This window comes from Schistocerca gregaria, chromosome 7 (assembly GCF_023897955.1).
Source record: "Schistocerca gregaria isolate iqSchGreg1 chromosome 7, iqSchGreg1.2, whole genome shotgun sequence".
NCBI classification, from domain to species: Eukaryota; Metazoa; Arthropoda; class Insecta; order Orthoptera; family Acrididae; genus Schistocerca; species Schistocerca gregaria.
The window spans coordinates 331,373,687-331,398,892 of NC_064926.1; the positions used below are offsets into that span (position 1 = coordinate 331,373,687).

Consider the following 25,206-nt stretch of genomic DNA (forward strand, 5'->3'; position numbering starts at 1 on the left):
TATGGGCCCCCACATGGTGCCATCCTATGCCAACCTATTCATGGGCCATCTAGAGAAATCCTTCCTAAAAGCCCAGAATCCTAACCCCTCAACTAGTTCCGATTCATTGATAACATTAGCTATTTGGACCGAAGGTGAGGACACCCTATCCACATTCCTCCAGAACCTCAACAATTTCTCGCTCATTTGCTTCATCTGGTCCTACTCAACCAAACAAGCCACTTTCCTAGATGTTGACCTCCACCTTCAAGATGACTACATCAGTACCTCCGTCCATATCAAACCTACTAACCACCAGCAATACCTCTACTTCGACAGCTGCCACCTCCTCCATACCAAGAAGTCCCTTCTGTACAGCCCAGCCATCACATCTGCAGTGATGAGCAGTCCCTCTCGAAATATACCAAGGGTCTCACTGAAGCCTTCACTGACCGTATTTATCCTCCCAACCTTGTACAAAAACAAATATCCTATGCCCTATCTTTCCAGTCGCCCACCACCTTTCAAAGTCCCACTGTCCAGCCACAAAGGAGCATTCTCCTCGTAACTCAGTACCACCCAAGACTGGAGCAACTGAATTATATTCTCTGCCATGGTTTCGATTACATTTTTCCTGTATAGTTCACGGTGAGAACGATTGCCGACAAGCCTCTGTGTGGACTCGAACCTTTCTAATGTTATCTTGACGGTCTTTTCGTGAGATACACGTAGTCAGAGGCAGTGAATTCGTAGACTCTTCTAGGAGATTACACTCTCGAAACTTTAGCGGTAGAACTTACAGTAATGCAGAACGCCCCCCTTGCAGTGTCTGCCACTGGAGCTGACTGAGTATCTCCGTGGTGCTTTCGCGCTTGATAAACGAATCTGCAACGAAACGTGCTTCTTTTCTTTGAATCTCCTCTATTTCTTCGATTAATCCTGTCAGATTCTGACACTAGAATGACGAGCAATATTCAGGTATCGGTCGAAAGAGTGTTTTGTAGGCTATTTCCTTTATTGATGGACTACATTTGCTGAGGATTCTTCCAACAACTCTCAGTCTGGCATCTGCCTTGCCCGCTATTAAATTCTACACTGAAAAGCCAAAGAAACTGATAAACCTACCTAATGTCTTATAGGGCCTCCCCGAGCAAGCAGAAGTGCCGCAACACGACATGGCATAGACTCGACTAATATCTGAAATAGTGTTAGAGGGAATTGACACCACGAATCCTGCTGGGCTGTCCATAAATCCGTAAGAGTAGGAGGGGCGGAGATCTCTTCTGAACAGCACGTTGCAAGGCATCCCAGATATGCTCTAGAATGTTCATGTCTGGGGAGTTTGGTGGCCAGCAGAAGCGTTTAAACTCAGAAGAGTTCCTGGAGCCACTCTGTAGCTACTCTGGACGTATGGGGTGTTGCATTGTCCTGCTGGAATTGCCCAAGTCCGTTGGAATGCACAATGGACATGAATGGGTGCAGGTGATCAGACAGGATGCTTATGTTCGTGTCACCTGTCAGAGTTGCATCTAGACGTATCAGTCGTCCCATATCACTCTAAATTCACACGCCCCACACCATTACAGAGCCTCCACCACCTTGAACAGTCGTCTGCAGACATGCAGGGTCTACGGATTCCTGCGGTTGTCTCCAGTCCCGTACACGCCCATCTGCTCGATACAATTTGAAACGAGACTCGTCCGACCAGGCAACATGTTTCCCGTCATCAACAGTCCAATGTCGGTGTTGACAGTCGCAGGCGAGGCGTACAGCTTTGTTGTTGTGCAGTCGTCAAGGATACACGAGTGGGCTTTTGGCTCCGAAAGCCCGTATCATGATACGAGGGTCAGTCAAAAAGTAATGCCTCCTATTTTTTTTTCTACATTTAATTGTCAGGAAATTTAAATGCAATTACATAGGTTGAAAACCACAACATTGAGGATCATTTTGTCATTTTTCAATGTAATCTCCGCCCATCTCTACAGTTTCGGTCCGTCTTTGAACAAGGGCATGAATCCCAGCACGGTAAAAATCACAGCTCTGCTTCCTAAGCCATTGACACACGGATGTTTTGACGGCCTCCTCATCTTCAAAATGAATCCCACGATGAGCTTCTTTTAGTGGCCCGAACAGATGGAAGTCTGATGGTGCCAGGTCAGGGCTGTATGGGGGATGAGGCAAAACTTCCCATCCAATTTTGACAATCTCGTCAGAGGTGTGACGACTGGTGTGTGGTCTTGCATTGTCATGCAAAAGAAGAACATCTGCCATTGATTTTGTTGGGCGAACTCGCTGAAGACGTGCTTTAAGTTTTTTGAGGGTTGTGACGTATTGAACAGAATTTATTGTGCATCCCTGCTCCAAAAAATCAACCAGAATCACACCCTCTGTATCCCAGAAAACTGTTGCCATAACTTTCCCTGCCGATCGCACAGTTTTGAATTTTTTCTTCCTCGGTGAGCTTGTGTGACGCCACTCCATTGACTGCCTCTTTGATTCGGGTTCAAAAAAATGCACCCATGTTTCGTCCCCGGTCACAATTTTTTTCAGAAACTCATCTCCCTCCAAACGGAAGCGCTGCAAGTGTTGGGAGGCTATTGTTTTCCTTGCCTCTTTATTCTGATCGTTTAACATTCTTGGAACCTACCGTGCACAAACTTTTGAGTACCCCAATTGTTTAATAATCGTCATCACACTGCCTTTACTAAGAGAAATAATGCGACACACTTCATCTGCAGTCACCCGACGGTCACCACGAATGATGTCATCAACTTGCTGAATGTTGTGTGGAGTCACTGCACTCACCGGCCTGCCGCTCCGCTTTTCGTCAGTCAACGGTGTTTGCCCTTCAGCTTCCTTACAACGACGAACGCATCGTCTAACACTGCTGACATCCACTGTCACAACACCATACACCTTCTTCAGTCTTTCATGAATGCGTATGGGCGTTTCACCTTCTGCATTCAAGAATTCAATCACACAACGCTGTCTCAAACGAACATCGATGTCGGCCATCTTACAAACTTCTGCTGTGCTGCCACCTGTTGACACAGAAAGTTACTACTGCAGTGGATTGCAGAAGAAGGTTTGAGGAATGGCGCCAAATTCAAATTTTTCACTTAACTTAATTTTTTTAAGTAGAAAAAAAATGGGAGGCATTACTTTTTGACCGACCCTCGTATTTCGTTGAATGGTTCGCACGCTGACACTTGTTAATGGCCCAGCATCGAAATCTGCAGCAATTTGCGGAAGAGCTGCAGTTATGCCACGTTGAACGATTCTCTTTAGTCGTCGTGGTCTCGTTCTTGCGGGATGTTTTTCCGGCCGGAACGATGTCGGGGATTTGATGTCCTGCCAGATTTCTGATATTCACAGTACACTCGTGAAATGGTCGTACGGGAAGGTCCCCAATTCATCGCTACCTCGGAGATGCCGTGTCCCATCGCTTCGACGACTATAACACCACGTTGAAACTCACTTAAATCTTGATAACCTGCCATTCCAGTAGCAGTAACCGACCTAACAACTGCGCCAGGCCGGCCAGAGTGGCCGAGCAATTCTAGGCGCTACAGTCTGGTACCGCGCGACCGCTACGGTCGCAGGTTCGAATCCTGCCTCGGGCATGGATGTGTGTGATGTCCTTAGGTTGGTTAGGTTTAAGTAGTTCTAAGTTTTAGGGGACTGATGACCTCAGAAGTTAAGTCCCATAGTGCTCAGAGCCATTTGAACTGCGCCAGACACTTTTTGTCTTATATAGGAGCTGGCGACCACAGCGCTGTATTCTGCTTGTTTACATGTCTCTGTATTTCAATACTCATGCCTATATCAGTTTCTTTGGGGCTTCAGTGTATATGGTTGTCCAACTTAAAATCGCTCCGTATGCATTTTCCTGGAAATTTTAAGAAGTAACTGCTTTCCGTGATTGCTCTATAATCGTGTAATCATATAATAAAGCGTCTTTCTGTCTATAGGTGTTTATATCAAAAGTACATAAATTTATAAATTCAGTATTGTGTTATTATTAAAATGTATTAAGTGTAATGAAACTGTTAGGTATATGTGTAACTATTCCTGATTATTTGGGAATTAATGACTGAACTTCAGTAGGGGTTTACTGCATTCCATGGCAGATATCACTGCACCACTCGATAGCGTTCAAGGAGTGTAGTCCATTTACACCTTGTGATCAGGGTACTAGGTCACATTTGGTTATGTTGAGGTTCAATTCCCACTCCGTGCACCAAGCGTCGATACTCTGCACCGCTTTCTGTATTTCGGTACAATTTTCTAGCGTTGTGGCTTCTCTGTACACAACAGCACCATCTACGAGAAGCCTTATCGAATTTACGATGCTATCTAGGCCTACCAGGTCATTTACAAATACTGTGAAAAGTAATGGTCCTGCAAAACTACCCTGGGACACACCTGAAGTTACTTTTGCGTCTGAAGATTTCTGTTCGTTCAGAATAACATGCTGTGTACTGTTTGCTAGGAACTTTTAGTCTGATATTCCGTCCGCTCGTATTTTGCCCATTAGGCTGCAGTGCGGAACTGTATCGCGCTCATTGCGAAAGCCAAGGAACACGGCTTTTATACTTTCTGGGTCTCGTGAACGTAGAGAGCGAGGCGGGTTTCACACGAAAGTTGTTTTCGGAACCCATCTTGATCCCTATGGCGGAGCTTCATTGTTAGCGTCCTTAAGCAAGTTTGGCGTATTTAGATTTTATGAACGTTGTGTTGGTTAAACCGTAAAACAATCTTCTGGCTCGTATAGTCAGAGGGTTGAGATGTAATAGTTCAGCCGGCCGCGGTGGTCTCGCGGTTCTAGGCGCGCAGTCCGGAACCGTGCGACTGCTACGGTTGCAGGTTCGAATCCTGCCTCGGGCATGGATGTGTGTGATGCCCTTAGGTTAGTTAGGTTTAAGTAGTTCTAAGTTCTATGGGACTGATGACCACAGCAGTTGAGTCCTATAGTGCTCAGAGCCATTTGAACTATTTGTAATAGTTCAAATGTTTCAAATGGCTCTGAGCACTATGCGACTTAACTTCTGAGGTCATCAGTCGCCTAGAACTTAGAACTAATTAAACCTAACTAACCTAAGGACATCACACACATCCATGCCCGAGGCAGGATTCGAACCTGCGGCCGTAGCGGTCGCTCGGCTCCAGACTGTAGCGCCTAGAACCGCCCGGCCACTACGGCCGGCAGATGTAATAGTTGGTGCAGCTTCTATAAGGATGGTATGAAGGCAGGCAAAATAATTTAATGCCGCAGGTAGTACGATATGGAAGGTGTGTCTTTCCAGACTGCAGTGAAACCGCACATATTTGCTGGACTTAGCGTGGATACTGGTTGTGGATTGAGAGAACAGATCTTTTAGGGAAATTTACTTTATTTACTTAAAAGTTTCATGGACTGAGAATTCACAACCATGTGGACTATTGTGTTAAGAATCTGAATTACTTTTGGAGGCTCAGAGTTTTAACTATTTTTGTAGTATTTTAAGTTCAGAGTTAGAATCTAGTGAAGTTACTTAAGACTTAACGATATTTTAGCGAATCGCTTTTTGGTTTATTATCTCTGAACGTAGCGGAAATCTGATCTAGTTGAACTTGTGAAATATTAACTCAATTTAGGGAGATTTCTCTTGCGCTTCCACACAATCGAACTGTTAATTGCTCGCTGTGCCTACAATCAAACACTGACCAATAGCAAATTGCGATTTCATTTTGTATTCATTGAATTAGCTGTTGAACTGAACACTAATTTGTCGTGTGTCATCTAAAGGCAATTCGGGAATGATCCGAAATAACTGTAATTTTAATTACAATTTGGCTACGCGGAGATGAACTGTTTCAGGAACATGCTGCGCAAGTTTGTGGTTACCCATTGACAATAACATGCTTTGTTCCATGGACATCTTTACAATTCCCTAGGGATTTCATTTATCACAAGGTGTAAAAGAAAAATTTACAGAATGGACCGGTAAGCCGCACAGTTTCGACAAAGCTTGTGTCTCACTAATGCTTCTTGGTGGTGATAAGAGGTTTGGAAACCGCCACTCGGGCACGGATGTTGACTCTGAGCAGGATGAGTAAGCCAGCATATGCGCTGAAAGCTACCTTGACTGATTCTGACATTATTTGTTTCACAATGCCCCTACAATTCTCTGTGAGACTCTTCTTCAATATTCAGGCTCACGACGACTGAAGAGATTTGCCCAATAAGTGTACTCTACAAATGTCGTACAAAACTGCTAACAGACTCTTCCCTTTGCTTGTTGCTCACTGTCAACATTTAGTTTCCAGGTACTGTTCAAACGTCTTACTTTAATTTAGATCACTGTTTGTCATTAGTCGATATATCTCGCTGACAGAAAACGGTTTTGTGCAGAACACTGCTGTCACGTAGGATAACAATTAGGGTAACTCAAGCTCGTGTACTTGCCTGGCACTGCACTGAGAACACGGATTACCTAGCGCTCAGTCTGGACCTTCATCTACGTCTATACTACGTAAGCCACAATAAATCCCTCTGTGATGCACGCTCTTCTCTTGGAATGTCCGCCACTGGAGTTTGTTGAGGATTTCCGTAACTCTCTCGAGCTTGCTATACAAGTCCATGACGAAGTGCGCCTCTCTTCGTTGTATCTTCTCTGTTTCTTCTGTTAATCCATCCTGTTTAAGGTACCATAAAGACCATCAGTACTCAAATATCGATGGATCAACTGTTTTTTAGGTCCCTTCTTTCGTAAATGAATTGCATTTCCTTAAGATTCATCGATGAATCTCCTAAAACTAGTTTTACCTACATACACATCAACATCTATATCTATACTCTGCAAGCCACTGTGGAGTGCATGGCAGAGGTACGTCCCACTGTACCTGTTATTAGGGTTTCTTCCCGTTCCATTCATAAGAAAGATTGTTTAAATGCCTCCGTGCGTGCTGTAATTAAGCTGATCTTGTCTTTACGATTTCTATGAGAGCGACATGTAGGAGGTTGCAGTATATTCCTAGAGTAATCATTCAAAGCCATACCTTTAAACTTTATAAGTTTCTCGGGATAGCTTCCGTTCATCTTCAAGTCTCTGACAGGTCAGTTCTTTCCACATCTCTGTGACACTCTCCCGCTCGTCAGACGAATCTATGACAAACGTGCTGCCCGTCTCTGTATACGATCGATTACCCAGTTAGTCCTATATGTTACGGCCCCACACATTTGATCAATATTCTAGATTGGATCGCACGACTGTTTTCCACGTAGTCTCCTTTGTAGACTGGTTGCATTTTCCCAGTATTCTGCCAATAAACCGAACTCTACCACTTGCTTTACTCTCGACTGAGCCTATGCGATCGTTGCTTTTCATATCCCTGCAAAGTGTTACACCCAGGTAGTTGTATGAATTAACCGATTAACTGTGTGTCATTGCTGTTGTATATTACGAAATTTGATTCGCAAATTGCGAATAGAAATTGACTTCTGCTGTGTTATTTATCGGTGACATATGATATTTTGTGCCGTACCGGTACTCGAACCTGGATTTCCCGTTTAGCGCGAGCCATCCGAACGAGCCGCCAGGACCGACTCAAACCTTTATACGTCACATATGTCGGCACAGACATTGTATAAAGACATAAGTGATTTTATAGTCCTTGCAACCACGTTTGATGACTGGGTTTTGTTTGATGTCCTTAGGTTAGTTAGGCTTAAGTAGTTCTAAGTTCTAGGGGACTGATAACCATAGATGTTAAGTCCCATAGTGCTCAGAGCCATTTGAAGCATTTTTGAACCAACCACGGTTTTTCGGTTTGTGAAGTGCCCCAGTTTACATTCCTGAACATTTGAAGTAAGGTGCCAATCTTAGTTCAAATGGCTCTGAGCACTATGGGACTTAACATCAATGGTCATCAGTCCCCTAGAACTTAGAACTACTTAAACCTAACTAACCTAAGGACATCACACAACACCCAGCCATCGCGAGGCAGAGAAAATCCCTGACCCCGCCGGGAATCGAACCCAGGAACCCGGGCATGGACCAATCTTAGTACCACTTTGAAATCTTAACAAGATCCCACTGAATATTTGTACAGATTCCTTCTGACAATTCTTCATTATAGATGACTACATCATCTGCGAAAAGTCTGAGTTTAGAAGCAAAATAACTGATGATAGTTGAAGCAAGGAAGATATAAAATGTAGACTAGCGATGGCAAGAAAAGCTTTTCTGAAGAAGAGAAATTTGTTAACATCGAATAAAGATTTAAGTGTAAGGAAGTCCTTGTGAAAGTATTTGTATGGAGTGCAGCCATGTATGGAAAAGAAACATGGACGATAAACGATTTAGACGGGAAGAGAACACAAGATTTTGTAATGTGGTGCTACAGAAGAACGCTGAAGATTAGATGGTCAGATCACGTAACTAATGAGGAGGTACTAAATAGAATTGGGGAGGAGAGGAATTTGTGGTACAGCCTCACTAAAAGAAGAGTTTGGTTGGTAGAACACATTCTGAGGCATCAAGGGATTACCAGTTTAGTACTGCAGGTAAGCGTGGTGTGTAAAAATCGTAGAGGAGACTAAGAGGTGAATACAGTAAGCACATTCCGAGGGATGTGTGTTGCAGTAGTTATTCGAGGATGAAGAGGCTTGCGCATTTAAAGTAGGCTGGAGAGCTGCATCAAACCAGTTTTGGATTGAAGACTACAAGCTCGAACAGAAAGGTTTAGGTGTTCGTTTTTCCCGCTCGCTGTTCGGGAGTGGAATAGTAGAGAGATAGTATGATTGTGGTTCGATGAACCCTCTGCCAAGCACTTAAATGTGAATTGCAGAGTAGTCATGTAGATGATGTAGATGCCAACAACTATTAACATTGTCTACAAGGTCATAAACATACAGCAGACATCCCCAGGGCCCTCCCAAAGTTACTTTACATGCCGGCCGGAGGACCGAGCGGTTCTAGGCGCTACAGTCTGGAATCGCGCGACCGCTACAGTCGCAGGTTCGAATCCTGCCTCGGGCATGGATGTGTGTGATGCCTTTAGGTTAGTTAGGTTTAAGTAGTTCTAAGTTCTAGGGGACTGATGACTTCAGAAGTTAAGTCCCATAGTGCTCAGAGCCATTTGAACCATTCTTTTTACTTTACATCTGCCAATGACTCTCCATTCAAGACAGCACACTGTGTCCTCTCTATCAAGAAATTTTCAACCCAGTCACAAATTTCGCTTGGCACCCCATACGATCGTACTTTTGATGATATGGGTAGAAGTGGTACTGAGCCAAATACTGTTCCGAAATCGATAAATTTACCTGACTGGTTTGGTCCATGGCTTTCAGCATGCCATGTGAGAAAAATGCCAGCTGGTTTTCTATGATCAATGAGGAGGTCATTCTGTTCGGGGTACCTCCTTACGTTTGAACTTACAATCTGTTCTAAGATTCTATAACAAATAGATGTCATTGATGTTGGACGGTAGCTTTTTAAGTCGCTTTTGCTAGCGTTCTTTAGAGAGTGACCTTTGCTTTCTTCCGTCTACATGGCACTTCTTTTTCCGAAGGATCTTTGATAGATTGTAGTTAGAAGAAGTCCTAACTCTGCCGCAAGTTCAGTATAGGATCTGATAGGGATTCCATCAGGCTCTGGCGCAGTGCCTAACATTTATTTACTTTCGGTGTCAACTGCCGGGCCCTGCACCATCAGCGATCTTCCGCGGGAATTTCTCTACAGTCTTCTGGCGTTCCATCATTTCTATTGACAACAACATTGTCCGCGAACAGCAACAAGCAGCTTTCGAAATTATACTCTAGCTCATTTCTATATACTGTAAACGGCCTTAAAACACACCTTGGATACTCCGGAGATAATCTCAACATCTCACGAGTTCGTCCCGTTAAGAACGCCGAGTTTAGGTCTGTGTGCATGGAAGTTTGAATCCAGTTACAAATCTGATTCGATACGCCGTAAACTCGTTTTTTTTCACTAAAGAATAGAGTTACAGGAGCAACTTGCCAACAATAAATTTTGTAGGAACTGAGCATAGAATTCATTACTAGAGTCAAACAAAAGGGCGTCTGTTTGCAACAATTTTCGTATGCCGTCCAAATATCGCGCCATTGTCTCCTTCTCCTTTTCTCGCAAAATTAACATTCGCTGTAGGGTTGCCCGTATTTGATTTCAGCTCTCTCGCACGTTCCACCTGTTGCACTACGCCTGAATTTGACATTTGGCCCACTGACGTCAGAGCTACAGCCTGGACTATCGATCCCCTCATCGTAAATAGAAAGTGGCCAGGTCACATGGACCCAGCTCCTCTGACGCTACCGTCGAGGGATTTTCTGGTTCTCCCCCTTCCGATCCATCCTTTCATTTTCACTGAGGGTTCAACTCTGGAATTCACATCACCTCGTCATCACACCTCGTAGCTCTCACTTATTATAGTACTCTGTTTGTTTAACACCATACAATACGGATTTACTTATTGTCAATACGCGTCCCAGCCTTATCAAATGGTCTTCTTTATGGCTGCTACTTTACTTGTTTCACTAACAGAAGCTGTCTGCACACGTTTGTCAGCTGTACTGACTGCACCACGAGTGAGTTCCATTAAAATTTCTGAGACAGGGTTGTGTTACAGATCCTGTTGATCATTAGGGTTTTAAGTTAACACTGACATTGAAATTACTAGACACAGAGTAGTACTTCAGTTGGACAAATACTGATAGGTGAAGGGACGTGAGGTCCTTGTAGTAAGACAGACTGAGGGTATTTGAGAAATTCACGGAAACCCTGAATAAGGAAACGTTGGCTGTGATTTATGTCTCCGTTTCTTTCGAGTGCTAGTGTATTTTTTTTAAATAAGAACGCTAGCAAAGTTCTAGAAGTCGAACTCAGTATTACTCCTGAAGATAAGACAGTGCTCTTTCTCACTTTTGTTACTGTACGAAATGTCGCTCATTCACTTTACAACACCAATTTCAAGGTTTCCAAATCCAGAGTACATTGTAGGCTTTTTATTCTCCTCATTATTTCGATGCTCTGGATGGATAACACAGTCAATGCAAAAGCTTCGGTGATCTGTGATGCCTCACCGAAACATTATAGTACAATCTGTGTTTTCTATATTCAAAACCTCTTAGAACCGTAACAGTTTCACTTCTAATAGACTTTAATTTCCTACCTGTACCTTTTATCAGTCATAATTGTAGAAGAAAGCATTGCACAAATTCTTGTCCGTAAGAACCGCAATTCCTCTGTAAGCCTGGCCCGCGGCGCACCTAAAAGAAAATTGGTAGATAGCTCTAGTTCTGCAGTATCAAATCGGCGAATGGGTATTACTATTAAGAATGAAATTTTCACTCTGCAGCGGTGTGTGCGCTGATATGAAACTTCTTGGTAGGTTAAAACTGTGTGCCAGAAGGAGATTTGAACTCCGGACCTTTGCCTTTCGCGGGCAAGTGCTCTATCATTTGAGCTACCGAAGCACGACACACTGGCTGCTCCTCACAGCTTTACTTCTGCCAGTATCTCGTCTCCTACCTTACAAACTTTACAGAAGCTCTCCTGCGAACCTTGCAGAACTAGCACTCCTGAAAGAAAGGATAGTGTGGAGACATGCCTTGGCCACAGCCTGGGGGATGTTTCCTGAATGAGATTTTCACTATGCAGCGGAGTGTGTGCTGATATGATACTTCGTGGCAGATTGAAACTGTGTGCCAGACCGAGACTCGAACTCGGGACCTTTGCCTTTCGCGAACAATTCGTGGCAGATTGAAACTGTGTGCCAGACCGAGACTCGAACTCGGGACCTTTGCTTTTCGCGAACAAGTGCTCTACCATCTTCGGTAGCTCAGATGGTAGAGCACTTGCCCGCGAAAGGCAAAGGTCCCTAGTTCGAGTCTCGTTCGGGCACACAGTTTTAATCTGCCAGGAAGTTTCGGTATTGCTATTTCTTGGCGTATTTTTATTGTTGTACAATGTTCGTTTTACATATAAAACATGGGCTCACAGGGTACTAATTTATAGAGGACCCAGTCGAAATGCATTATGAGTAGCACAACTGTTACCAACGTACCAGTGGATACTGCAGCTCTTCCAGATGCTGTGGTGTACCAAAGACCTATGTGAGAGCTCTTCCATATACATCACTATTTCCGTCTTTCACTACATACACAATAACACAGCTATTATTTGCGTCAACCCCGGGAGTAATGTCAGTCACTTCTCCGGGAAGGCAACTGTCCATCAGTCAATTCCTCTGAAAGGCATCTTTTGACTTGGTTTGACAATGGCATCAAAATTCATGTCCTCAGCTCGCTACCCAATTTTAAATGTATTTTTACTCTTTAATATTTGTCAGACCTTAGACATAGCAGTGTCATTATTTTGCGCACATAGCAGAACTTAAATAATGTGGCAGATTATCGTATGTGTCCCTTTACCTCAAGGTCAGTTTTTAAGCATATTTTGTCTATAGCTAAAAGTGCTTTGGTATTTCAGCAGTTCGTTTTGTTTCCGTCCCCTGTCTAAGTTGCATAGATGTCTGAAGGAACAGGCACTGCGGAGACTGCAGCCGTTACGAAAGGTGCGAAATGTTTTCGCAATTGCGAATATGGACTGCCATCAACTTTATGACGGAATGACGACAGTGAAAATGTGTGCCGGAGCGGGACTCGAACCCTTCGGACATGCATGCATGTGCGATGGAAGTTAGCATCGTAATTTGGAACAACGCAGGAACTGCAATAGAGGGAAAGCGACTTCCAAGTAAAATATCTCTCCTGTACGTGAATATATACAGGGTGGTCAGAAAATGTCTGAAACGCTTGTAGGGATGTTGCAGGGCAGGTTGTACTGAGATATGAAAGATACAAAAAAAAAAAAAAAAAAATTCGATACGTTGCGCCGTTTTCGAGTTATTTGGCATTGACGTTAGCCAATCAGATCGTCGCGCGCGTAAATTCAAGTTTCCGCTAACGAGACAAAGCACTCGCTGGGCAACACCGCCCCCGGCTTGAATGCGAGCGCGCGACGCCTCGATTGGCTAAATTCTATGCTAAATAACTCGGAAACGGAGCAACGTATCGAATTTCTTTCTGAACATTTATGTCTCAGTACGACCTGCCCTGTAACATCCCTACAAGCATTTCACACATTTTCTGACTACCCTTTATAATGGATGTACGAGTTCAGGTTGTGGACACATGGTTGCATGGAGTCATGCTCGGATAGCCAAATGGAAGGCGACCGCTCGCGGTAAGCAAGAAACTCGGGTTCGATTCCAGATTCGGCACAAATGTTCTCTGTCGTCATCCTACACACATCAAAGAAAGTTTTGCATCACCCCGGTTCCCAGAACTCCTGAAGACGGACGTTGATTGTGAATATCGTATCACAGACACAGTCCCTTTGACTGTTTAGAGATGTCACTAAACCCTCCCAAAGATGAAAACAACCATGCATGAGCAGCGCCTATTAGACGGAGGTGGTCCGACAGCCGATCAGTTCCAGTCATTTCACCAGGAAAGAGGTAGACGGCTCGTGTTGTCTGTCATTCAACCATGTATAGACGGTCAATACCGCGGTTCGATCGCGTCCGCATTGTTACTTTGTGTCAGGAAGGGCTCCCAACAAGGGAAGTGTCCAGGCGTCTCGGAGTGAACCAAAGCTATATGGTTCGGACATGGAGGAGATACAGAGAGACAGGAAATCGCTCAGGCCGCCCAAGGCTTACTACTGCAGTGGATGACCGCTACCTACGGATTATGGCTTGGAGGAACCCTGACAGCAACGCTTTTCGTGCAGCAACAGGACGTCGTGTTACGACTCGAACTGTGCGTAATAGGCTGCATGATGCGCTACTTCATTCCATGTCGAGGTCCATCTTCGCAACTACGACACCATTCAGCGCGGAACAGATGGGCCCAACAACATGCCGAATGGACCGCTCAGCATTGGAATCACGTTCTCTTCAGCGGCGAGTGTCGCATATGCCTTCAACGAGACAGTCGTCGGAGACCTGTTTGAGGACAACCCGGTCAGGCTGAACGCCTTAGACGCACTGTCCAGCGAGAGCAGCAAGGTGGAGGTTAACTGCTGTTTTGGGGCGGCATTATGTGGGGACGACGTACGCCGCTGGTGGTCATGGGAGGCGCCGTAACGGCTGTACGATACGTGAATGCCATCCTCCGACCGATAGTGCAACCATATTGGCAGCATATTGGCGAGGCATTCGTCTTCATGGACGACAATTCGCGCCCCATCGTGCATATCTTGTGAATGACTTCCTTCAGGGTAAAGACATCGCTCGACTAGAGTGTCCATCATGTTCTCCCGACATGAACCCTATCGAACATGCCTGGAATAGATTGAAAAGGGCTGTTTATGGACGACGTGACCCACCAACCAGTGTGAGGAATCTACGCCAAATCGCCTTTGAGAAGTGGCACAAAATGGACCAACAGTGCCTTGATGAACTTGTGGATAGTATGGCACGACGAATACAGGAATGCATCGATGCAAGAGGACGTGCTAATGGGTATTAGAGCTTCCGGTGTGTACAGCAATGTGGACCTTTGAAGGTCTCGCTGTATGGTGGTACAACATGCCATGTATGGGTTTCATGAGCAATAAAAAGGGCGAAAATGATGTTTATGTTTCTCTCTATTCCAGATTTCTGTACAGGATCCGGAACTCTCGGAACAGAGGTGATGCAAAACTTTTTTTGGTGTGTATATTATACAGTTGATGTTAGTTCACATTCGCAACTGCAAATACATTTCATGCCACTGCTGCTAAGTCAATGTGATGTAATTTCAGTGTTCCTGTGATACTGAGCGAAAGATAATGTGCTGTTGAATGTAAACATAGTCTCAGTGTCGTAGCGATGTGCATAGAGCTCGGTTTTAATGCTTGTGCAATGTCTGAACTGGGCTGTGCTGGAGACTTTGGTTGGACGTAGAGTACACTTTACATTTTGATGTTACGCAAAATAGCCCGAGAACAGAGCTTAGAATAGTACAATTTGTCATTTCGCCCAGTAGAGTGAAACAGTTGCTGTACTGACCTTCGGCAGACGCTTGCCAGGTGCTTGGGTCTCCCGGCGATGCAGCACGTAGCCAGCAATGACGCCCGCGACGTATGGCGATGCGCTCATATGCGCCGGAACGTAGGACTGCAGGAATGTCTCGTCGTAGCTCAGCCTGCGCAGTGTCCTGTTGGCACAACAAACCACAGCCCACAGTTATCAGCGCACAGGCAACCAAGTCGTACAGCTACCATTCGTTTCAAGTACTGTTTCTCTTAGGAGTAAATGATCCCACATATTATTTTGGTAAAACACTCATTTGCAAATTTACCAAATTTTAAAACAAAGTTCTCAAGATAGAATTTCTGATCCAATATGTTATGTGCTGCATATCAGGATCCGATAATTATATCAGGGTTCCGACAAGTTGTGCATGTTCAGAGGGATAAGTGCCTTAAATGGGAGTGGCATATTATGCTTTTTGGCTAGCACAATAGGCTAGCAATATCATTTTTACTAATTTTGAAGAAAGAAGTAAAAATATCATGTGCTGTAGTTTCCAACATTTGCAGATTTTTAAAAAAACACAGCTTCAGTTAAAAAATATACAGGGAGTTGCATTTATCTTGACCATCGTAAATAACTGTTTGTCCAGATGCAAATTACAAAATGTTTCAAGCAGATGTTCTTTAGCAGTCAGCGTTATATCAATCAGCGTGATTGCCTTCGTTGTAGCTTTGTTTTTTCAAATATGTGAACTACGGTATGACGTTTTTTATTCGGTAATTCATCCTCTCCTAAAGACCTATTCAAAAATGTAACACAGTGTACCATTCACTGAAACTCAACTTTATTAATTACATAACACAACATTGACTTTGAGCCCGAGATCACAGACTCGTCCACTTGCTGGTGTTGTCAGAAAACAAATGAAAACCAAGTAAAAACATAACACAAAATTGACTTTTACTCTCCTGTACCATTTGCCAGGAGCAGAACTTTCAAAGGTGCTCAAAGTGGTGACCCTGGACACCGATACACTGCTGCACTCGTTGAATGAAAGAATTATTTACTGCTTCCAGTGTTGCCTGATGAAGAGAATTACAAGCAAGCACGATACGTTCCTGCATGTCCTCTGGAGTTGTTGGAATACCGCGATAGAAAACGTCTTTAACGTATTCCCAAAGAAAAAAGTCCAGAGGATTTAAATCAGGAGACCTAACAGGCTAAGTAACTGTTCCTCCTCGACGAATCCATCTGCCAGGATACCTTCGGTTCAGAACACGACGTGCACGCAAGGCATTATGTGCTGGACATCCATCGTGTTGGTACCACATAAGCATTCTGATTCTTAGCATAACTTCATTCAGAAGAGGAGGAAGAATTCGTCTGAGGAAGTTGGCATACGCTCGTTTGGACTACCATTGATGAAATGAGGGCCAATAATTGTATTACCAAGCATCCCACAACAGATGTTAACTCTCCATTGACGCTGATGTTCCACCTGTCTAAGCCATCGTGGGTTGTCGCTAGACCTATACGCATGTTCCTTGTATTTACTTGTTTTTTGTTTGAGAAGGAACATTCTTCGGTAAATAGAACATTGGAGAAGAGGTTCGGGTTGGCGAGGATTTACTGCTGTGCTCACTGCCAGAACTGTACACGATTCTGGAAATCGTTCCCATGGAATTCTTGACGTAGGTGTACATTGTAAGGATAGAACCGGAGACGTGTAAGAATACGATGTACACTGGTTTTAGGAATGCCAATTTCGTGTTCAAGCTGTCGTGTGCTCACATGTGGATTCATAGCAACGGCAGATTCGTCTGTACGAGTGCTACGACGATTGCTTTGTCGTGGGTTGAAACTTCCCGGCTCCTGAAGCGTCGCGATAAGACGAGAAAACATTCGTCGGGAAGGTGGGTTCTGGCAGGATATCGCTATCTGTGTAGTTCCGCTGCCTTCGTAGCATTTCGCCTACCTTCAAGAAGAACAACAACAACAATAAAAGAAACGTAAAGTCGATGCAGTTTGTAGGAAGGACAGCCTTTACTGTATGCCTACTCTACACAACGGTATTTAAAAGGACTAAACTACTGTACTACATGTAACGGTACATAAGAAAACAGTATTGCAATTACTGTTCTGCTGATTTACATCCCCAAAGATGAAAAGCATTTCTACCTTCTCTTCGTTGGTGTACATTCTACTCACACAACTCTTCAACTGACGATGGTTGACGGAATGACGGGTGTGCATTCTACTTATGTTTACATTTGTCCTGTCAACGTCAGCACGTGGATGTGTTCCATTACCCCGAGTACCTGCAGTAAGCGTTGGGAGCGTCAACGTCAATGTTGTGTTACGTAATTAATAAACATAACTGAAATATAACGTTATTAATTAAGTAACAAAACATTCTGTAGCAATTCCGGGCGTGTGAGGTGTGGCAGAATCCCGTTTGTTATTGCACACGTCCGTCGGAATGCACAGTCGTGACATGAAACGATGAAGGTGATCAGACAGGATGCTTTAGTACGTTCACCTGTCGTATCTAGAAGTATCACAGGTCTCATATCACTCCAAATGCACACATCCCACAACATTATAGAGCCTTTGGATTCATAAGATTATCTCCACACACGTACATATCCAACCACTCCATCCAATTTGAAACGAAACTCGTCCGACCAGGCAAAATGCTTCCATTCATCAACAGTCCAATGTCGATGTTGACGGGCCTAGGTGAGGCGTAAAGCTTTCTGTCGCGCAGTGATCAAGAGTACACAAGTGGGCCTTCGGCTCCGAAACCCCATATCAATTATGTTTCGTTGAATGGTTCGCACGCTGACACTTGTTGATGGCCCAGCATTGAAACCTGCGGCAATTTGTGGTAGGGTTGCACTTCTGTCACGTTGAACGATTCTCTTCAGTTGTCGTTGATCCTGGTTTCAGGATCTTTTTCTGGCCGCAGCGATGTCGAAGATTTGGTGTTTCACCGGATGCCTTATATTCACGGCACACTCGTGAAACGGTCGCACAGAAAAATCCCCATTATATCGCTACCTCGGAGATGCTGTGTCCCATCGCTCGTGCGCCGACTATAACGCCACGTTCAAACTCACTTAAATCTTGCTAACGTGCCTTGTCAGAAGCAGTAACCGATCTAACAATTGCGCTAGACACTTGTTGTCTTACATAGGCGTTGCCGACCGCATCGCCTTATTTTTCTTGTTTACATATCTCTGCAACTGAATATGCACGCCTATATAAGTTTCTTTGGCTTTTCAATGTATAAGCACTGACGTGTAGGAGAGGGGTTAATGTGGCATTCGGGCCTTCTCGACGTGTGTGAGGTAAATACGGACACCAGAACTTTGGCGATGATATTACTAAATGCGTCCAGACAGGACCCACGTGCTGCTATTCTTTTTTTGGCTACCGAAGGAAAAACGCTGATAGACATCCATCGGGAAATGAAGAAAGTGTGTGGGGTAACATGTCTGTTGGAAACGTGCGTCATGTTCCATGCTGGTCGCGATTCGACACAAGACGCACATCCCCATATCACAAATCTCATAACGCAGAAGTTACAACTCAAGTGGGAGACGCACCCTATAGTTCTGATCTCTCCTCATTCGATTATCACGTTCTCGGTCCACAACACCAGTAATGGAGGAGGAGTACGAAATGCAGAAGTCATCCGCATACACAGAAGGTGAGACGGACGGCTCTACAGATGCTTCTAGATCGACCGTTAATAGTTACTAAAAATAGAGAGACACTCAATATGGAGCCCTGCGGAGCTCCATTCTCCTGAATACGGGGGGGACTATGGGAGGCACCAACTTGGACACGGAAAGTGCGGAGTGACAGGAAGTTTCGGATAAAAAGCGGGAGCGGGCCCCGGAGATCGCTCTCATACAATGAGGCTAGGATATGATGTCGCCAGGTTGTGTCGTAAGCTTTGCATAAGTCAAAAAAGACGGCAACCAGGTGTTCGGATCACAGACTCGAGGGACACAAGATTGTCAGCGGTAGAGTGACACTGGCGGAAATCGCCCTGGCATGGAGCCAGTAGGCCACGTGACTCCAGGACCCAACACAACCACCGGCTCACTATACCTTCTAGCAGTTTACACAAAAACGTTGGTGAGGCAGATGGGCCGATAGCTGTCCACATCGAGCGGGTTTTTACCAGGTTTCAGCACCGGGATGATGGTGCCTTCCCACCATTACGATGGAAAAGCGCCATCGCACAAGATCTGGTTGAAGATGACGTGGAGATGTCGATTGTAGTCGGGCGAGAGATGTTTAATCATCTGACTGTGGTTCCGATCTTTTCCAGGAGTTTTGTGCGAGGGTGCTGAGTAGCTCCCACTCTGTAAATGGGGCGTTATAGGGTTCATTGTGGCGTGTAGTGAACGAGAGGACTTTCACTTCCAGCCGACGTTTGAGAGTGCGAAAGACTGGAGGCTAATTCTCTGGCGCAGAGGTTCGAGCATAGTGCTCAGCAAAGTGTAGGGCAATCGCGTTTGCGTCGGTAGATAACAAGCCCTCGATTGTAACCCCAGGGACACCTGTTGGGGTCTGGTACCCAAAACCCAAAAACACGTTTGATCCCCATCCAGGATTGGGAAGGTGACGTATGGCACCAAATGTTTCCGACTGTTTACAAGCTGGCGAATGCGGTCATGGGGCTGTATGAAGGCTATTAATGCTCTAGGGAAAGGTGCCTCTTATGTCGCTGTAGAGCTCGCCGACGATCTTTAATTGCCTCAGCAACTTCCGGCGACCACCAGGGTACTAATTTACGCTGGGAGCACGCTAAAGAACGAGGAATCGCGTTTTCCGCCGCAGAAACGATCGTTGTGGTGACCTGCTCAACCACAACATCGATGGCACCATGTGAGGGAGATCCAGCGATGACAGCAGAGGTGAAGGCTTCCCAGTCTGCCTTGTGGAAAGCCCAACTGGGTAGGCGTCCGTGGGCTTGACGCTGGGTAGTGATAGGAAGATGAGGAAGTTGTCACAACCATACAAGTCGTCATGTGCTCTCCTGTGGATAGATGGAAGAAGGGCAGGATTGCAAACCGAGCGGTCAGTGGCCGAATATGTGCCATTTGCCACATTGAATTGTGTGGGGACACCTGTATTTAAGAGCCAGAGAACAAAATGAGACAGTATATTTTCGACATCTCTACCCTGGACATTAAGCACAGTGCCACCCCACATGGGGTAGTGGGCGTTAAAATCTCCCGAAAGTAGGAAAGATTTAGGGAGTTGATCAATCAGTGCAGCATCTGGAGGGAGATACACATTGCACACAGTTATTTCCTTGGTCGTCCGTATCCTGACAGCCACGGCTTCAAGAAGAGTTTGAAGGAGCACAGGTCCACTACATACTGAGTCCAGGACATAGACGCAAACTACACCTGACACTCTATTATATTCGCTATGGCTCTTGTAATATCCCCTGTAGCCAAGAAGGGCAGGTGTCCGCATTTCCGGGAACCAGGTTTCCTGGAGGGCGATGCAGAAAGCAGGTGTAAAGCTTAACAGTTGTCGTAGCTCAGCCAGGTGATGGAAGAAACTGCCGCATTTCCACTGGAGGATGACGTGATCGTGAGACTGGGAAGGCATGGAACACTCAATGAAGCAGTCTACGCCTCAGGGTCACCTGCTGCCACCGCATGAGTACCTGTGTGATCAACATCCATTGTGTCTGAGGTCCCAACGAGATCTAAGTCCTCAGCAGACGCCAGAATCTTCACTTCATCCTCAGATGCAGAGCTTGTACGTAGCGGTGGTGTGGGTGCCACCGCAGTGCCTTGGTTCTTGAGGGTCTTTTTCTTTTTAGATTTCTCCTGCTGTTCCTTAGGTTTGTCCGGCTGGGAGGGCTTCACTGATACAGTCTCAGAGACTGAGGAGGACCGTGAAGACCTACAACCAGGTATGTGTGGGTGTTTCAGCCACTGGTGGGTGTCCGCTTTGCCACTGATAGGAACCTGAGAAAGGAGTGACCCAAGGGACCCTTCCTAGCGAGAGTAGCTGAAGAAGACTTACACTTCTCCAGCTGAGAAGGGAGGACTGACGTCCCTGATGGTTGGGGGACATTGCTCCTGAAGTAGTCGGTGTGGTAGAAACATGGATAGAAATGCCCCCCACCATCAAGGGTGCATGTGGGGTCTGACAGCTCTGAGAGCCAATTGTACACAGTAGAATGGAAGGTGCTACAATCATTGATGTAGCGGCGGTGTAGGTTGTTGTCACACACTTGGGATGTAGCCTCTCATATTTCCTCTTAGCCTCAGTGTAGGTCAGTCGGTGCAGGGAATTGTATTCCATTATTTTCCTTTCCTTCTGTAGAATCCTGCAGTCCGTTGAGCTCAAATTGGTTCAAATGGCTCTAAGCACTATGGGACTTAAAATCTGAGGTTATCAGTTCTCTAGACTTACATCTACTTAAATCTAACTAACCTAAGGACATCACATACATCCATGACCGAGGCAGGATTCTAACCTTCCGGACTGAAGCACCTAGAACCGCTCAGAGACAGCGGCCGGCGTCTAGTAAGTGCTCTCTGCCGTTGACACAGATGAGAGGAGGGGCACATGGAGTATTGGGTTGTGATGAACGTCCCCAATCTCGACTTGTGATGCTGGAAGTACAGCAAGAAGACATATGGCTGATCTTCCAGCACTTAAAGCGCTGCATAAAGGGAGGCTTGGCATCACAGCGATGGACCTTCACCTTGACCTTCTCAGGTAATGTGTCACCCCTGAGGGACAAGATGACGGCACCAGTGGCAACCTGATTATCCCTCGGACCCCAATGGACACCTCGTCGCTCTAAGCTTGCGCGCAGCTCGTCATCAGACTGTAAAAGAAAGTCTCTGTGGAATATAATGCCCTGGACCATATTTAAGCTCTTATGGGGTGTGATGGTAACAGAAACATCCCCCAGTTTGTCATAAGCAAGTAATGCCCATCCTTGGGCAGAGGATGCTCTTTTTATCAAGGCTGATCCTCACCGCATTTTGAGCAAGACCTCGACCTTTCCAAACTTGTCCTCTAAATGCTCCACAAAAAACTGAGTCTTCAATGACAGGAAATGCTCCACAAAAAACTGAGTCTTCATTGACAGGAAAGATTCTCCATCAATTCCCGTACATATGAGGTACCAGGGTGAATAAGATTCGCTTCCATCATTAGCATAGCATTCCCCATGGTGTGGCCAGGGAGGGGAACAATTTTGGATCGTATTTCTTAGCACTGAAGTTAGACCTTGGTCACTTAGAGACTGCTGGTGGTTGACCACCAGCAAGAGATGACTTACTACGCTTCATGGCGTGTCATCCGCCATGATGCTACTCACTCCGACCAGGGGCCCTCCCCATGAGCGCCACCCAGCCACAGAAAGGGCCACCTGTTAGGAAGGCCGTTCCTGGGAGTCCCAATGCCCCAGGGAGATGGGCAACTACTCCTTGGCATAAGTGGGGAGTTAACGGCGCATGCAACACGTGTGTGGTCAGAGGGCTACAGCCAACAGGGTAAATGACGACCCCACCACAAAAGACTGGCTACCGTGCTGGATATCATATGCAAACAAGCAAACAAGTCCATTATCAGCGTCAGCGCAGCAAACGATACTGCATAGTGGATGGAGGGAAAATCACCAAGGATGGTGACCTCGCCCAACAGCTGGAAAATGAGCAGAAGTGCAGATCCATGTCAACGAAAGATGCGAGAGGTCTCTGCACGTGATGAATATAAGGCGTCCTTCCCCAATTGGCTCGCTCTTCGGAAAAATTTTGAAGAATGGAGGTCAAACTCGACAGGGGACCATCACATAAAGGCCGGGAGCAAAGATCCCGGTTTTAAGCAGAGACCTGGAACACAGTTTAATCTGCCAGGAAGTTTTACACAGTGCATATGTGCACATGAGGTAACCCAATGAAGTACAGCGTGGAAGTAAATGTCAATTAATCCAATAGAGCCCAGCAGCGTTACATTAATGGTGTATGTGATGAGACTAAGCTTTTATCGACTTTTTGGACGGGAGTTAATTCCTACAATCTTGTTATGCTGATTTAAAGGGTTGTTGAACGTTTATTCTTTCAATCAGAAGCAATCAATTACTTGGAAAAAAGGGCCATGCAGTTTAAACCATTCTACGGCCAGAATATCGTCACACCAAGTATCTAGCGTTGTAGTGATGTTGTGGTCTTTAGTCCAAAGACTGGTTTGATGCAGCTCTCCATGATACTCTATCCTGTGCAAGGTTCTTTATCTCTGAGTAACTACTGCATCTACATCCCTCTGAATCTGTTTAGTGTATTCATGTCTTGGTTCCCCTATACTATTTTTACCCTCCACGCTTCCCTCCAATACTAAATTCGTGATCCCTTGAAGCCTCAGAACGTGTCCTACCAACCAATCACTTCTTTTAGTCAAGTTGTGCCACAAATTTCTCTTCTCCCCAATTCTATTCAGTATTCTCATGAGTTACGTGATCTACCTATCTAATCTTAAGCATTCTTCTGTAGCACCACATTGCAAAAGCTTCTATTCTCTTCTTGTCTAAACTGTTAATCTTCCATGTTTCACTTCCATACATGGCTACACTCTATAAAAAAATTTCAGAAATAACGTCCTGACACTGAAATCTATACTCGATGTTAACAAATTCTCTTCTTCAGAAACGCTTTCCTTGCCGTTGCTAGTCTACATTTTCTGTCCTCTCTGCTTCGATCGTGATGAGTTACTTTCCTGCCCAAATAGCAAAACTCGTCAACTGCTTTAAGTGTCTCATTTACTAGACTAATTCGCTCAGCGTCACCTGATTTAATTCGACTACATTTCATTATCCTCGTTTTGCTTTTGTTGATGTTAATCTTATATCCTCCTTTCAATACACTGTCCATTCCGTTCAACTGCTCTTCCAAGTCCTTTGCTGTCTCTGACAGAATTACAATGTCATCGGCGATTCTCAAAGTTTTTATTTATTTCTCCATGGATTTTAATTCCTACTCCAAATTTTTCCTTTGTTTCGTTTACTGCTTGCTCATTATACAGATTGGATAACATCGAGGATAGGCTACAACCCTGTCTCACTCCCTTAACAACCACCGCTTCCCTTTCATGCCCCTCATCTGTTATAACTGCCATCTGGTTTCTGTACAAATTGTAAATAGCGTTTCGCTCCCTGTATTATAAGTCGATGTCCTCTTGAGGAGTCCCCGCCCTGATATCCGAGAGGGGGACTATTTTACCTCCGGAATATTTTACACAAGAGGACGCCATCATCATTTAACTATACAGTGAAGCTGCATGCCCTGGTGGAAAATTACGGCTGTTGTTTCCCCTTGCTTTCAGCGGATTTAGAGTAAGTATAACAATTAAAATATTTTATCTTTCAGGTTCAAAAAGTGGAAATAGTTCCTAAATAAGTCTACAGCCACAACCATTTATTGAAAGGCTAAGCAGTAAAGAGAGCACTTTAATAATTTTTACATCCGTTTTGGCAGCTTGTTCAGAAGATTTAATTCGTTGATTTTTCTTAGAGAACAAGTTTTAGGGGGGCCAAGAGAAAATAGTATCCCCCCAAACTGCCCCCTTCCATAGAGGAAGGAATCAGTGAAAGATGAAAGAGGTATTATTCATTCTGCCATACAAAACAAAAATGGCCTATTTGTATGTAAACGGCACGACAACTGCGTTGTTTCTGCAGCTTCAACTAGAACTGGTGTGAAGGCAGTAACTAATGTGTAAAGATATTCTCAGTGGCCAAGAAAACAGACCGAAATTCCTCGACCCTCCATGCTGACAGAATGCAAGAACATGGGTGGAACAGATCGAATGGTTCAAATATGAACGACTGCAGGATAAATATCCATCATAGCACATTGTACTGGGCTCTTTTCAATTGGCTATAGGATGTCACTGTACACAATGCCTTGGTAGTCTGTCTCTCAAATAAATTTTCAAAGAGACGTTGAGCAGCTGTACCTGAGGAGCAAAATCATCGACAGGGTCTGGACGTATGCCGCACTCCAGTGCTGTAGCAGATGAGCTCCGGTCTGGTAGTATGAAGGATCCGATTATGAAAATACAGGGACTCAAAAGGAGACGTGTTGGAATAAACTGTAAGACATCAGCACGCACCCAGTGCAAGAAATGTAGTATGGGACTGTGCATAGA

The 25,206-nt window shown here is 45.0% G+C and overlaps 1 protein-coding gene across 1 annotated transcript in view; it reads right to left on the bottom strand.

Moving 5' to 3' along the window:
• LOC126281516 (nose resistant to fluoxetine protein 6-like) overlaps positions 1-25,206 on the bottom strand; it is a 281,119-nt gene that overhangs the window by 38,478 nt on the left and 217,435 nt on the right. Inside the window, exon 10 of the mRNA XM_049980555.1 lies at positions 15,043-15,190. Coding sequence (XP_049836512.1) covers positions 15,043-15,190 — 148 coding nt within the window. The remainder of the gene's footprint in view (positions 1-15,042; positions 15,191-25,206) is intronic.